At 43.6% G+C, this 15,143-nt stretch overlaps 2 protein-coding genes across 7 annotated transcripts in view; one reads left to right on the top strand and one right to left on the bottom strand.

The window, feature by feature from the left end:
• The window catches only part of LRRTM3 (leucine rich repeat transmembrane neuronal 3), a 76,651-nt gene extending 68,345 nt beyond the window's left edge, over nt 1-8,306 (top strand). For 2 of the 3 annotated variants that reach the window (XM_054288366.1, XM_054288365.1), the window contains one exon: nt 6,266-8,306. In XM_054288366.1, coding sequence (XP_054144341.1) covers nt 6,266-6,475 — 210 coding nt within the window. In that variant the 3' untranslated portion in view covers nt 6,476-8,306. The remainder of the gene's footprint in view (nt 1-6,265) is intronic. The other variant, XM_054288367.1, reaches the window with a different exon arrangement.
• The window catches only part of CTNNA3 (catenin alpha 3), a 411,267-nt gene that overhangs the window by 294,038 nt on the left and 102,086 nt on the right, over nt 1-15,143 (bottom strand). The gene's annotated exons all lie outside the window — the stretch shown is intronic.

The raw sequence follows: 15,143 nt of genomic DNA, 5'->3' as shown, positions 1-15,143 counted from the left end.
GCACCTCAGTGAAAAGCAGCCAAAGAGGCCGTGCAGACTGCAAGGGAAGCAAAGGTGAATGAGATAACAGACCCATGGCAGCCAACATCAATGTAACTGCGAGATGGAGAGCTTACACAAATCAATAATATGGTCAGTAGTAAGAAGGATTCTTCCTCCCTAAGACAGAAACAGAGGGAAAACCATAAAACAAAGCAAGTAAGAAAGGTTAAGATTTGGAAGGTAAGAAAGACAAAGGGCAAAGCACAAACAGGACAATGCTGACATCAGTTTATCAAGTTCCTTGGTATTTCCTAAACCCCCTCTTACTGGGGCTTTAATGACTTCATCTTTCACTAAATTTAGAACTTAGCCTTCATAGTTAAATGTACAAACTATTTCAAATTTCCCAACTGTTCACACACTGAAAAGCAAAGAACCAGCTAAAGATTGTAGCAATAAAAATATTTTCCTCTTCTTAAGGGAAACTCATGACTGTGGAGTATGAGTTGTGGTTCTGAATACTCAGAGTAGCTAACACTTCAGCTTCTGGTTCATTCAGTGTTGTTTATTCTGCTGCTGTTTTATTTCTCTGTAAACAAGCCTGATGAAAAGTAATGAGATTGCCTGTTATAGTACTTAGGGGATATGAAAATTGCCTGTTACATTAAAATAATTAGAGAAGAAAATAAGATCATATTAATGGCACTCTACAGAAGCCTACCCAAGGTATGTAAACCCATCCTTTGAGGATCACAAAAAAATCCTACTTAGAGCCCACTGATGGCCCAAAAAGTTCAACCATCAACCAAAACAGGAGCAATTAATAAAAATCCTTGAAGCTAACTGCAGTTGGTGCTGTAAATGGGTGGATACTGCAGCTGGCAGTCTGCAGTGGGTGTTGCTCATTATGAAATATCCCTGATTGCCATGTGCAGCTCCTGCTCTCCACAGCACCAAGTGTGCCCCTGGCTGTGGGGAAGCCTTGCTGCACCAGCAGCCCCAGGCTCTTGGGCTGAACAAGGCACCCTGATGTCCAGCTGAGCCTGGCCTGCACAACTTCTGAGGAACTTTAAATCGCTGCTTGTTCTTCTTGGTGATACAAGAGATTTGGATTTAGGGGAGACAGACCTCCCCCAAGCATGAGACATATCTATAATGTAAACCCAATTAATTTCAATGGTTTTCTTCCTAGCATTCTAGAACTTTCAGAGGAAAAGGTCAGTGCACCACTGACCTCTCCCAGGGCTTGTCCTCACGTGTGCATGTACAATATGCACACAGTACCTACATATGTGGCTTAAACACATATTTTCTGAGACATCTCCACAAATTCACTTTTCACGGGTGTCTTTTTTCAGGTGCTTTTATTCATACAATTCCCTCATATTTCAAGATAATCTGCTGATTGCTAAATAGAGAATTTTAACTAAGATACAGCATGATGCTCAGGTTCTCCACGCTGCAGCAAGCCTTACAAAGACAAAAGACAGCTCCCTCCTTCTACCTGCAGCAAAAGCTTGCTAGGCAATACTTCCATTTGAGTCCATTATTCATCCAGCATCCTAAGTAAAAGCTTTATCTGTGTTGATTCACTTTTAGACCCACAAAGTTCAGCGCTGTTGTTTTTAAATGACACCTGGGTAATTATGCCTGCAGAGCCTATCTGATAAACATCAAATTTTGCATACAAATTAAAAACAAATGAGAAGCCTAAAAAGGTTAGTGCTCAGTTAGATATGGATCTAATTGTAATAACATTTTAGAGCTACTTTAGGATAACGTACACCTCTATTAAATATTATGAACCATATTTTAAGCAACTGAATGGATTTATCTCTGTTTAGTCACACACTCTCACACCTACTTCCTTAATTCACTTTACTACATTAGAACTTGAAGTACTGCTATTAAAAAGAAACAAAAATCCAAAACTGCAGCTTGTTCAAATTAAAAACAAAACCAAACCAACAAATAAAAACCCACACAACCAAAGGAATCCACACAGACAAATTTTTAAAAAAATACACAAGGAGACATTTACTTTGTCAGGCAGAAGAGTATTTATAACTTGTTCATTTTTCTAACATTATTAGCAAGCATAAGTGTCTAACTGGAAAAATGTAATACACACTCCTTTCAGAGTCAAGCAGGCAATTAGAGCTAATCAAGACACAAGTTGTTCTCATCTTACAAATGTCACATTCTTTGCAGGAAGGAAAGATCTTAAGTAAATATCACCCTGTACAAATTTTAGGAAAATTAACAACATGAAAGACAAAATGTCCAGCACTAGGAAACCATGGCTCATTATGTCTCAGCCTGCACCCAGTGAACTGAATCAGTCAGTGGAATACAAAACCTTTTCCTTCTGATTTCTCCTCTTCATTATCATTTTCCTAAAATTGAGAAGAAAGGGCTCAGCAGCTGTTAGCAGCTGTTCCCTCTGGCATTTCAAAAACTGGTAAAGGTGACTGTCAAAATTAGTATGTGAAAATGGCTGAGAATCTTTTTCAATTCCTTCTACTTTAAGGAATCAAGTCTACACTGACATAACAAAAACAAAAAGCTTTGTTTTCCCATGGAACCTATCTGTGGTTGAATGCCCTCTACACTCTCTTCCAATCCTCAGAAAACCCCACTTTACTGTTCAAGTGTCCAACATTCAAAACAAAGCTTCAGAAGTTCTGGTCTTTGTTTGTCAAGGTGATTTTTACTTTTTAACATCACCCTCCCTTTCCCAGGGAATGTGCTGCATTATAAATTACTGAAAAGTCACGTTGAACACAGCACAGGAAAGATTACTGTTCCAGATGGACTGTAATTCTAATCATGCACTTAGTAAAGATTTTTTTAGTATCAATATAAGCCTAGGGCATTCAGTCACTGAAGCTACTGAAGTCTAGACACAGCAGCTACTTCAGTAAGAGAATCTTTTGTTTGTACTGCCATGGATCAGTGGGTCCTCCCCTCGAGAGTGACTCAAGGGATGGTTTAAAAGACTTTAAAGGATTTCAGGTTCCTCACCTGCCCTTTGCTTCCTCACTCTGCTCTCCCTCTGCCAGGAATGTGCCCTTTAGTCTGGCACAGCAGTGAAGGCTGGGCACAAAGCACCTGTTGGGATCCAGCTGCATTGTTTCTCACTGTGTGGGACTCCAAGTTAACCACAGACGAACATGTCAGAATAGAAATTGCCCACGCCAAGCTGGACACATGAAACATCCCACAACTATGTAGCACAAAAAAGGCAAGAGTTCCTCAGTATTGGAAATTTGTACATCTGGACAGGTGTGCCCTTTGAAGAGAAAACACAATTCTCCCTCACCAAGAGGCCATTAACATTTGTGTGAAGAACAATTTTGCTGGTCAGTGAAAGCTATTCTTGCTGCTTATACTCTTGGTAGGTTTTTAATTACAGTCTGAACTGAGCAGAAAATGAGTTTGAGAGAAGCAGGGAAAAGCCTGAAAACATCTTTCCTTTTGCACTGAACTCCTCCTAGCACTGACAGGAAAACTGTGGAACTGATGCCTGTCCTTGGGACATCTCGTGCCAAAGCTCCCAGCAGCTGATCCAACACTCCACTGCCCTTACCAGGCCTTCAGAACTGGGACTTGGAAAGGCTGAAGGATGTAAACATGAAAGAACCACCTAACAACTGAGACGTCTGAAGGAAAACAGAGGCCTTAGGAGTGACTAGAGATTCCTGCAGCCCTCTCTTATCAGCACTTACAAGGGACAGCAATTCAGCCCAAAGCACTCACTGCCTTAGTGTGGCCTCTTCTCAGTGTATGCAAATTACCACAAAAAGTAACTTCAGGTAACTTTACCCCCACAGCTGAATGAATTCTTGGTAGGAGAGCCAGAAGGATCTGAACTCTAAATCCATGACCATCACAAATTGGCTGCAACAGATTTATCTGTTCCTTTAACAAACGTTTCAGTATCTCCCTTATTTCACAGCATAGCAGTTTGAACTAAGTGCATGCTTGAAAAAGCAGACAATGAAAGAAAAGGGACAAGATGATAATCAGATGGTATTTTCTTTCCATAACTGGCTATCAGACAGCTCTAGGGCATTCTAGAGAGAAATTAAGGGACTTGTTACATGCAAGACCTGCCTGAGTTACAGGGAGAACTCAAATGCAGGGGTACAGAGGCAGGAGATGTAAATGTAGGTACAAAATATTTTGTAAATGCAGGTACAAAACGTTAGCCCTGTCCTAAGACTCCTTAAGGAAAAGAAGTCACAGAGACAAACTGATGGATGGTGAAGTATCAGGTTTGTTTTGAAGTTAATTTGAAATAACAAGACTCTTCCCATGGCCTCACATAAAGCATTACATTTTGATTTGTGTCCATAAAAGCTGTATAGTTCCCTGGGATGTACTATAAGGGCTTGCTCCTTTTTTTAATTGAAGGCAACAGCAAAACTTGAATATGAAACAGATGAAATTCTCACCTATTGGCCAAATGCTGATATACCACATTCCCATGCCTGTTCTGTACATGACACTCTCATTACTCTGTAATTCTGTACATTTTCAGAATGGCACATCACAGCTCTATCACTTCTATTGCTTCCATCCTTCAGCTCACTTTATTCTCCTGTTTCAGTGAGGTTGATGTTCATCCCACCTCTTCATGATCATCTGTTTTTCAGCTCTGTCATCTTCATGGAAAATATTCCATTGCCCTATTGTAATTTCCCATCACAACATTCTCAAGCCACCCAGAACTGTGGCTGTCCCCTTATGCCTTTGTTTTCCAAGTTTTTATTCTCAGGATTCTATGGCTGAGTCTCGAAATCGCCCCGAGAGGTTTGAACACCCCTTGTCCATGAAATTTAACAATATACCAAAATCCTTAGGCTGAAAATATTGCCACTAATTCTAAATACAATACATTCAGAAAAAAATGCAATTTTGTGTCTTATGAAAGGGCAGCCAAGGTCAAGCAATCAGGTAGCAAGACAGGCACAACAGCAGAAGCTTAATAAATGCTGTAAGGCCTTTGCAAGAACCTTTCCCACCTTTGCCAACTGCTGAGATATTCATCTGGAGCTACGAGCGTTCCTCCCCAGCCAGTTCACAGCTGTTGAGAGGTAAATACACTTCTGCAGTCTAGAGAAAAAAACCATTTCCTGCAGATCCCTGTAATTGCTACAGAGACCAGACCCAAATTATCTGCCTCCTTTTTTTTTTTAAAGAAAAAAAAGTTTTCCTTTTAGTCTGTGGTAACCTTTCAACTGCCAGCGATGATCAAAAGAAAAATGAAGAAAAAAAAATCAACATTCCAAACTGGACTACATTCTTTTCAGGACTGAACAGAATTATTTATAAAAATATTCTGGTTTGCCATACAGTTTTGTAAGTACAAACTTTTAGCTGCACCTTCTGTGTAAAGTAAGTCTAGAGTTTTACACTTCCTGACTGAAAAGACAGAGGGTTTCCAGAAGTTCCCCCTCACTGCACAGAAATGCAATATATGCAATGAAATTCAGCCTGCAGAACAGATGCCACTTGAATAGAAACTGCAATGGGAAGACTTCTGAACTGAAAATCTAAGATAAGCTGGGGCATCCGGATGCTCACCTGAACCTGAACTCCAGACAATATGAAGCTCACATATCACTGGTAATTAAACACTGCAGTGGGTTTTACTCCAGAATTGCTGTCAGAGATGAGAACTACTACAATTGCTGTGATATTATTAGATTATTTATTAATTTCAAAGAACTTCAAAGGAGGTTCTTCATAACTAGAAATCTGAGACACACCCCATAAGGAATGAAAACAGGAAGGAAAGCTGCAAAGGAGCAGATACAAATAGGGATGTTCCCTGTTTGGGTACAGTGCCAGGAGGGCTGAGGTCCCCTTCCCCAAGCACTTCAATAGTAGAAACCCTCTCACCTGTATTTCCAAGCAGACCAAAGGTATCACACTCACTGACAAATTCAAGCCACTCACTTGAAAAAGCATTTACATTTAATGTGCAATATTCCCTGTCACAGTGATTGTAGCTGAGGTTAATTACATTCTAAAGATAATTTAACTTGAATCACGTCTTAATCTTCTCAAACACATTCAAGCATGGACACAGCCCTGGGCCTCGAGATCCAAGGTGGTGGAGGTGAGGGTTAAAACACCCTGGAGAGGAGCAGGGTTGGGGTGGAGAGGAGTGGCACGGGGACACAGAGAGCAGCCAGCCTGCTTTTCCAACCTGCAATTCAGGCAATTTGGTAATGTCCCTTGGTAACCGCTGCTTGTCCCCTCTGTTTTTGCCCAGATCCCACTGTCCATGAACATGTCGACGTTCCTGGCCTACGAGCAGCCCACGCTGAGCTACTGCGGGGTGCACCACGAGCTGCTGGCCCACAAGCCCTACGAGGGCAGCAGGCAGGAGGAGCCCATGGACACGGGGCTGGAGGCGGAGCTGGACCTGAGCACCATCACCACGGCAGCACGGAGCCGGGAGCAGGGCCAGCAGCTGCCCTAGGGAGCCCTGGAGCCCCTAGGGAACCCTGGAGCCCCTAGGGAACCCTGGAGCCCCTAGGGAACCCTGGAGCAGGGAACAGGGCCAGCAGCTGCCCTAGGGAGCCCTGGAGCCCCTAGGGAACCCTGGAGCAGGGAACAGGGGCAGCAGCTGCCCTAGGGAACCCTGGAGCAGGGAACAGGGGCAGCAGCTGCCCTAGGGAACCCTGGAGCAGGGGCTGCATCCAAACCCTGGGGGAAGCTATGGACACCAGTGAGCAGGCAGTTCTGTGGAGTGTAGGATCCCTGTGCAAATTAAAAGTCAATCACAAAGATTAATTGTTTCCAGTCTACAATTTGTAATTAGTTCAGTTGTGCAGTATTTTTTTGACTTCAGAGTATGGCCCTCGAAAGTGAATCTTTTTCAAAACTCATCCTACCTACCTGTATAAACTGTACAGATGTAATGTATTTTTCATATTGTAAAGTTTCAATTACCAAGAACAACTGGTATGTACAGTGCCATAATTTAATTACATCTTACTTTACAAGCTTCAGTTTCTAAAGCTTCAAATTAACAAAAGTTATTCCTTGTGTTATTAAGTTACTCTGTTTTGTAGGGATCATTTTGTTACTGCTTTTGTGCCCAGACAACTTTAATCTAAAATTCTGTCCTTTGCAGAATATGCACCATTTTTACTGTGTTTAATGTGTAGAATTTTATCTACTGGTTCCAGAGGGAGGGCTTAACTATTCAAACTTCTAAGAAATTCCTGAAATATATATATATATATTTCCTAGAAATGAAAACTAAAAAAAAAAATTAATTCTTCTCAAACTTACCTGTTGCCTTGAAATACAGCCTGGTTTTTAACAACAAAGCTTGGTTATGCAACTGGTAGTCAAGGCTGATGATATTTTATTAAGTCTCACTGTTCTGCACAACAATACAGGACAGGAGACTTCAACAGGCAGCTACAAAATCTGCTGTGAGAGCCTGCCAAATCAGGCATTTGCATTTCTGCTTAAAGACAAAGGGGTCCAAAACCTACTTCTGTCACAGGCAGCTGCTGACAGAAGTGGCAACAGAAACACATCCTTATACTACTCCTAGAATGTAAAATGTCACTCAAAAGAAACATCCACTTGCTGAAAAATCTAGTCATTTGGAAAAAATGCTAAAAGTTTACAGTCCTTTAACATTATGATAAAGCAAACAAAGAAAAAGCCCAAAACCTTTAAAGAAAAAAAAAATAATGTAGTATTAAGTCTTTAACAATTACTACATTGCTTATTTGTCTGTCATTTAATATCTGGACTGAAGCATTCTTATATCCCATTCTTTTGTTTTAAATCTTCAAGACTTCTCAACACTGTATGAGAGTAACTTTTTATACCACTACACACTACCCTGTAATCATAAAAGATTACAGAAATTAGGAAGACATCATATCATGCTGACTCTGTGAAAAACAAAATGGGAACATAAGCCTTCCAAAATATAGGAAAAAAAAGTTTCATATGGTGAAGCAACTTTTTTATAATAAAGAGAAATTATATAACCTCAAATCTATTTTTCTGGATCTTTATCCTACCATATTTTCATGTAGTTTCAAAGCAGAAGATTGAATTTTAAAATTACAGGGCAACTGTTTGTACAAAACAAGGTGTATAGAACGAAAACCAGCTTCAAAAATCGGTAACAAATCAACCTGCATTCAGTACCTGTTAAGTGGAAACAAAGTGTCAAAAGCAAATACATTGTACTGCTTATTTATTAGCACTTCGATTTTGTAACATATTTTGCATAAATTATTTCCTCTTCAAAACATTAATTGTCTTTTTAAGACACCTCTTACACCTGCACACTTCAGCTCTGTATTTCCTCACTACACTGGTTCTTGAATCTGTTATGGAATTTTCCTACACATGAGTCTGAAAACCCATTTTGCTCATTGCCCACTGCTGACAAACACCCAGGAGTCACTGTGGAGCTGTGAGTGACTCAGTGCTGCTCAGGCTGCAGGGAGGAATTACCTGAATCCCTCCACAGCTGGTTTGAGGTGCAGTGTTGTGGCATTCTGGCTACTGGAGCCAGAAGGAAGGACCCAGCTCCTCCCAAAAGGTGCTTCCAGTTGTTCTGCTCTGTCCTCCCTCCTGTGTGCTTGGATCCTGGAGCATTGAGAGTGTGTGAACAAGGGCCTGGCACTAAGGGAGCTGCTCCCAATGCCCAAATGTGTTCAAAGGTTCCAGCCCCAGCACTGGTCAGCTCAGACTGGGGAGCATGGGAAAAGATTCTCTCATGCAGAGACACCAGGAGGTTTGGATCAATGCTGAAAGAGGCATAGCTGGGCAGACATTCACATACACACCAACATTTCCCCTTTTCTCTTCCTCAATCATGAATCAAAGGCTCCCAGTTCCAGATGCCACAGGACAAATGGCAGAAGCAGAGTCACAGAATCAGCCCCTGACAGATTCCTCCTACTCTCCCAATCACCTCCCAGGCATCTGAATCACCAGGCTCTGTGTTACCCCAGAATGGCAGTGCTCTGCAAGATGGATTGTTGCATGGCTTTGCAAGGGTTCCTCAGGGTGAGAGAGAGAGAGACCAGAATCTTGATCTCATGATCAGAAGGCTGGATTTATTATTTTATGATATATAATACATTATGACTATACTAATAGGAATAGAGAGAAAAGTTCAGAAGCTGCTAAGCCAAGAATAAAACAGGAATCAATAACAATGGAGCTCTCTCTGATTCTGTCCCAGAGAAAGGCTTGTCTTTGATTGGCCCTTAATTGTACACAAGCAACATGTGCAGGTGCACCTGTTGCATTTCACAGCAGCAGATAACCATTGTTTACATTCTCCTTCTGGGCCCTCAGCTTCCCAGAAGGGAAAATCCTAAAGAAAGGATTTTCCACAAAAGATGTCTGTGACAATGGATCCAGCACTCAGGGCCCAGAGCAGCAGGGGTTGTGTGGGATGTGTGCCCACCCCAGTCCCAGACTGCTAACACATATTCAGTGGATACCCTTTTTAAACATGGACTACATCAGCCTGAAAGCTGTAACTCTCAGTAAGACAGATGTCTCCAAGAAAGCTAGATGGCAGGTAGGTACCTTTTCTAAAAGATCCTCATGATGAAAAAACACAGGTTAGGCTAGCCCAGAAAAGACCCAGTCCTGAATCCTGACCTCAGCCTGGGTACCCCTGCTTGCCACCAGACTGCTGCCAGTTGGGCTCTGATTCTGGCTGCACAGCACCAGGAAATGCTTTTGCACCATGGATAAAACACAACAGCATCCCCAATAAAGCCCCAGCCTCCCAGCTAAGACAGCCAAGAAGAAAGGAGTCTGTGGGTCCAAGTGTTCACCAAGAAGGGGTCACTCCCATGTATCATTTCCCTTTGCAGCAAGAGCCACACACCAGGAACAGAGGGAGCCAAGGCATCCACCCCTGTCTCAGTTAGTGACACCACCAGAACTAGGCAGGTCCTTTCGCCAAGAAAAGGCTGGGGGAAGTCATTAAACTTGCAAAATACAGGCTGAGAGACAATATAACCTCTAGCAGTGAAAAACCCGAGACAATGTTAAAAATAAACCTGGCTGCGAGCAACAATTCCCACCAGCATCCATCAGGGGCTCACGCTGGGGCAGCAATGCACAGGGCAGAAACACCCAGCAGCAAAGCAAGCCCAAGCAGCTGGCTGGAGCTCCTCCCCAGGGAAGGGGCTGGATAAAAACAATAATGACTCGTTGGACAAATTCCTGCATGTATCTCAAGGCTGTAAAAAAAAAAAAAACAAACACCATCTATACAAGAAAGCAAATGACTGCTTCAATTAACAAGGTATGAAAATTTGCAGTACAAACTACTCTCAAGGGATCTGAGAGCTACCAGTAACATAAAAGTCCCCAAAATATACACAGTTTTCAGACATACATCACAAGTATCAGACTTCTTTTGGCAGCACACAAGCAGTGGAAAATGCCAGCCTCAGAAGCTGTGCACTAGGCTTGCTCTACTCCATTTCTCTCTTTCTCTCTCAAGGCATGCTTTATCTCCTATTATTTCCTATCCTCAGACAGGACCTGAGAACAGAAATTGTGCAAAAACCATAACATGAAGGCTAAAAAAACCAACATACAAGTGCAAGGGCAACACTATGACCTATGAAATAAGCCACGATTCCAGTGTCACTGAACTGCAATAAATTCTTGATTTTGCTTTTGCTACACTAGCAATGAAAGCCCCCAAAGATGGTGAATGTTAATTAATGATATGATCATTTACAGTGTCACAGACAAGCAGCTGGATTCAGTTCCCATACTTCAAAGCAGATGTTCCTTAAATTCCTCAAAGAAAGTCTAACATTTGAGTGAATTAATAGCTCTATTATAAAATAACAAAGCCCGGTTCCATTTTATTGTTCTACCTAACTACAGAACCTGATTAATTTCAGTTATAAAGTTTCAGACTAAGGTGAACACAATCCGAGTTCATGATTAATGTTATTCTAATGAACCACCAAGAAATTAACATTTCACCACTAGAACTTGGCCAAGAATCTTTATGTAAGCTGCAGTGCAGTGTGTGCAAGTGTGAAAATCCCACATGGCACAGAGCTCACCATCAATCAGGTATGTAAATGAGATCTGCCTGTTCATGGCAGCCTCAGAGGGGCTGGGTGACACAGCTCCCAGCCCAGCCCTCTGCCAGCCAAGCTCCACACGCCCCTGACAGGACACTCAGAGTACACAAATGAGCATTAATTAGCGCTGCATTAACACAGCATTGGTTTGGATAACAGTAACGTGTGAGGATTGCCTTATTAATTGCCTTAGGTCAGCTGACACGAGCAGGATGGATGGTCTCCCAACAAACAGCACAAGAATTCAGTGTGCAGTTATACAAGAGTGTTTTTTCCAGCTTTCATAGAGAGTATTTCCCACTCTGTATTCCCTAAGAAACAGACTTTTAAGGTGGCTGCATTTCAGCACTGGTTCTATCTACAATCTAATCATAAAGTGGGTGCTTCAATGAAACATATTTCAAAGCCCAGTAATTTACACATTCTTATACACTAATTCTGTGTTTCTTAGAGAACAAAACCTCATCAACTTTTGCTGAGAATACTCATTAAAAGAAAATGATGTGTCTCTGCAGCACTGTGCACTTCAATAATTTCAGTGATTTTATACAAGAGTGTGTCATAAATGAGGCATGGAAAGCCATTAACTGAACAATTCATATTGAACAGTTTGTTGTAATTTATGCTTTCAAAAGAAATAATGAAAGTTATTTATTTTTCTAGTAATAATGATGCACCTCCCTTTTATGTCTTGCTGTTGATAACTTTATTTTTAAAGAACCTGTAAACTTGCACAATTAGTCCAGCCTCCACTGCCCAAAAGCCTTATTCTCACTGTCAGGAAAGGAAAAAATACAGCTATCAATGGTGTATCTGAATATGCAAATAGGATTCATGAAAAAGATGTATTTTTGTCTTCTGCTTCAGCTACCTAGAGAGTTCATGCTTCTCTTTGCCCTCTGCAGTCCAGCTCTTTCTCCAAAGTCCAGCTGCCTCAACTGAGAGTGGCAGCAGTAACACAGAACTATTCAGACTGAGGTCCTGGAGGGAAATGCCTCTCAGGTATCACCTCCAGGGCTGAGCAGCTTTGCTGCCAACCAAGCACATGCTGAAGCTTCTCTCACTGATTTTCCTCATCACTACCTCTTGCAAATATAGATTCATAGATATAATAATGCTAGAATATGCTAATAAAAATCAACCCTTTTTTTTTTTCATTCTCCCACTACACAAGGTGATGTAAAGGTTTGGGGTTTTATAATCTCTTTGCACACTAAAGCCGTGAAGAGATATGGTTAACGACTGTCAGTGTGAACGGCACTAACCCCACCTTCATCAAGTGATCATAATAGAAACATTCCAAATTTCTGGAAAGAATGAACATGCTGCCCTGCCCATCTCAAAGCAAAAACTGTACAGGTGTGTCCCGTTCCACGGAGCCAGAGCTGGGGAGGATTCTTTTGATAGATTTATCGGACATAAATAAAGTGCAAATGTGGCAATATTATATCTGAGAAGCGTTTCTTGATGGGAAAAAGGTGAGTGGTCCTACTGAAGGGGGAAAGGACAAGGCACAGAGAGAGGGGGAAAGAAACAGAAGACAGGGACAGTGTTACCACAAGAACCCCGGCGCTCTGTCAGCATCAGCTTAGCAGGCGGAGCGGGGACAGGCGGCCGGGCCCGGGAGCCACAGAGGGACAGGCGGGGACAGGCGGCCGGGCCCGGGACACACAGCGAACCACGAGGCCGTGTCCGTCAGGAGCCGTCCCGCAGGAGCGGGGCAGGGAGCGGGAGCGGGCAGGGAGCGAGAGCGGGCAGGGAGCGGGAGCGGGCAGGGAGCGGGAGCGGGCAGGGAGCGGGAGCGGGCAGGGAGCAGCAGGAGCAGGGCAGGGAGCGGGAGCGGGCAGGGAGCGGGCAGGGAGCAGCAGGAGCAGGGCAGGGAGCGGGAGCGGGCAGGGAGCAGCAGGAGCAGGGCAGGGAGCGGGAGCGGGCAGGGAGCGGGAGCGGGCAGGGAGCAGCAGGAGCAGGGCAGGGAGCGGGAGCGGGCAGGGAGCGGGCAGGGAGCAGCAGGAGCAGGGCAGGGAGCGGGAGCGGGCAGGGAGCGGGAGCACGGCAGGGAGCGGGAGCACGGCAGGGAGCGGGAGCGGGCAGGGAGCGGGAGCGGGCAGGGAGCAGCAGGAGCAGGGCAGGGAGCGGGAGCGGGCAGGGAGCAGGAGCACGGCAGGGAGCGGGAGCGGGCAGGGAGCAGCAGGAGCAGGGCAGGGAGCGGGAGCGGGCAGGGAGCAGCAGGAGCAGGGCAGGGAGCAGCAGGAGCGGGCAGGGAGCGGGAGCGGGCAGGGAGCGGGAGCGGGCAGGGAGCAGGAGCACGGCAGGAAGGCGAGCGGAGCCCTCAGGCGAGCCCCCGCTCCCCTCAGGACCCGCAGGACCGCGGATCGCGGGTTCCATGCGCTGAGACTCCTCCGCAAGGGCAGCTCCCGGACACCCGCCCCGCCAGCCTCTGTGTGTGTGTGTCTGTGTGTGTGTGTGTTAAGGTCTGTGTGTGTGTGGGGGGGGGGGGCACGCACAGCCCGGCCCTGCAGCTCTCTCTGCCCTGCCGTGCCCTGAGAAGCCTCTCCCGGGACAGGGACACCAGCACAGTCTGTACAGGTTCTGCACAGAGCCTTCCACCTCACGTGTCACATACACTGAGGCATAAATAAAAACTATTTTTTATAAAAACTAGATGGTCTCTCTCAAGGTGCTTCTCTAACTTCTTAAAAGCCCTGCAGTCTCTGGGGAACACAGCAACCTGAGTGGGAATAACCGTGTTTGATAAAATTTGCCTAGGAATCCTGTCTCCTACCTGGCTTAAATAGTTGCTTCAATGCTGCCTTCTTCCCGAAACGTTCTTCCATTGCTTTATTTCCCTGAATGACCCCTTGAATCCACAAGCAGTGTCCCTGAAGACCCCTGGATCCAAAGGGGTAGAAGAGCAGAGCCCATCTGGTGGCTCAGAGATGAGGAGCTGCCCCTGCCCCACTCACACACCCTGCACTCATCCACTCCTTCCTTCCCTACCTGTATCCTGAGGCCCTGCCTTTATTTAGCAAAGAAATTAAAATACCCACCGAAATAAAGACATTAATTCATATAATTTATACTGCTAAATTACACTCTAAGATTCCTTCCTGTAATATGCAAGCATCTTACCATAAGATGTAAGTGTTGTTTGGTGTTGTTTGGTTTTCTTTTTGCTTCCCAGAAATAAGCATTAATGACCTGTTTTGAGAGTTTCTAAGCTTTTCTTTTACAAAATATGGAGGGAGGGGAATTTATGCAGGGGCATTGTTAATGCCACAGAAATACAACAGTTACCAAAAAAAAGACTCACACTGCTACCGAAAATTTGAAGATTTAAATGCAAAATAATTCAGCATTACTCCAGAGAGAGGATGTAAAGAAAGGAGCTATAAATGCAACTAAGTTATGCTTCTGGAATGAAAAAAAAAAAGTATTTTCAAAATTTATAGGGACCTTGAGAAGATATTTAAGGCTGGTTTTTAAAAGGAGGTGCAGGCTAATAAGGCACAACATAAAACAGAAGATGAGAAGAATTAAATTTAAGTCTGGACTGGATATACACAGGCAAACCATTAGAGAATGGGATCTGCCTTTCTGAATGTGAAAACCATTTCCATTTTCTTTAGTTCCAAGTATCTCCTGTACATGGCAGTAATCAGCAGCACAGTATCTGAATGAAAATCAGTAACAGGGATTAAAAAGTTGGCCTTACACACATGAACTAAAAGTAAATGACCCCAAAAAAAAAGAAGACAGATACAGATCTGCAAAACTCCTCAGGGAGGCAGATGGATACAGTGAGGTTCTAACAGACCTATACTAGACCCTCAATCAAGTGCTTTTATGTAAAAAATAACATTGCTACTGGCCTCTCACCTAGGAGGACTTCAGAGAAACCAAGGGGAGTGGAAAAGTAAATCAAAGGCGGAACTCTTAATAAATAACAATATATGTAAAGACACCAAAGTAGTGCCCACATGAATATTAATTCAATTCGATGTAAAGACAAACAATTGATGTTGTCCCTTCAGCCTG

Source organism: Melozone crissalis, unplaced genomic scaffold (assembly GCF_028551555.1).
Source record: "Melozone crissalis strain CALT ecotype California unplaced genomic scaffold, PUWL_Pcris_2 ptg000062l_1, whole genome shotgun sequence".
Lineage (NCBI taxonomy): Eukaryota > Metazoa > Chordata > Aves > Passeriformes > Passerellidae > Melozone > Melozone crissalis.
Note: the sequence above shows the minus strand (reverse complement) of the source record. Positions and strands in the feature narration are given on the sequence as shown.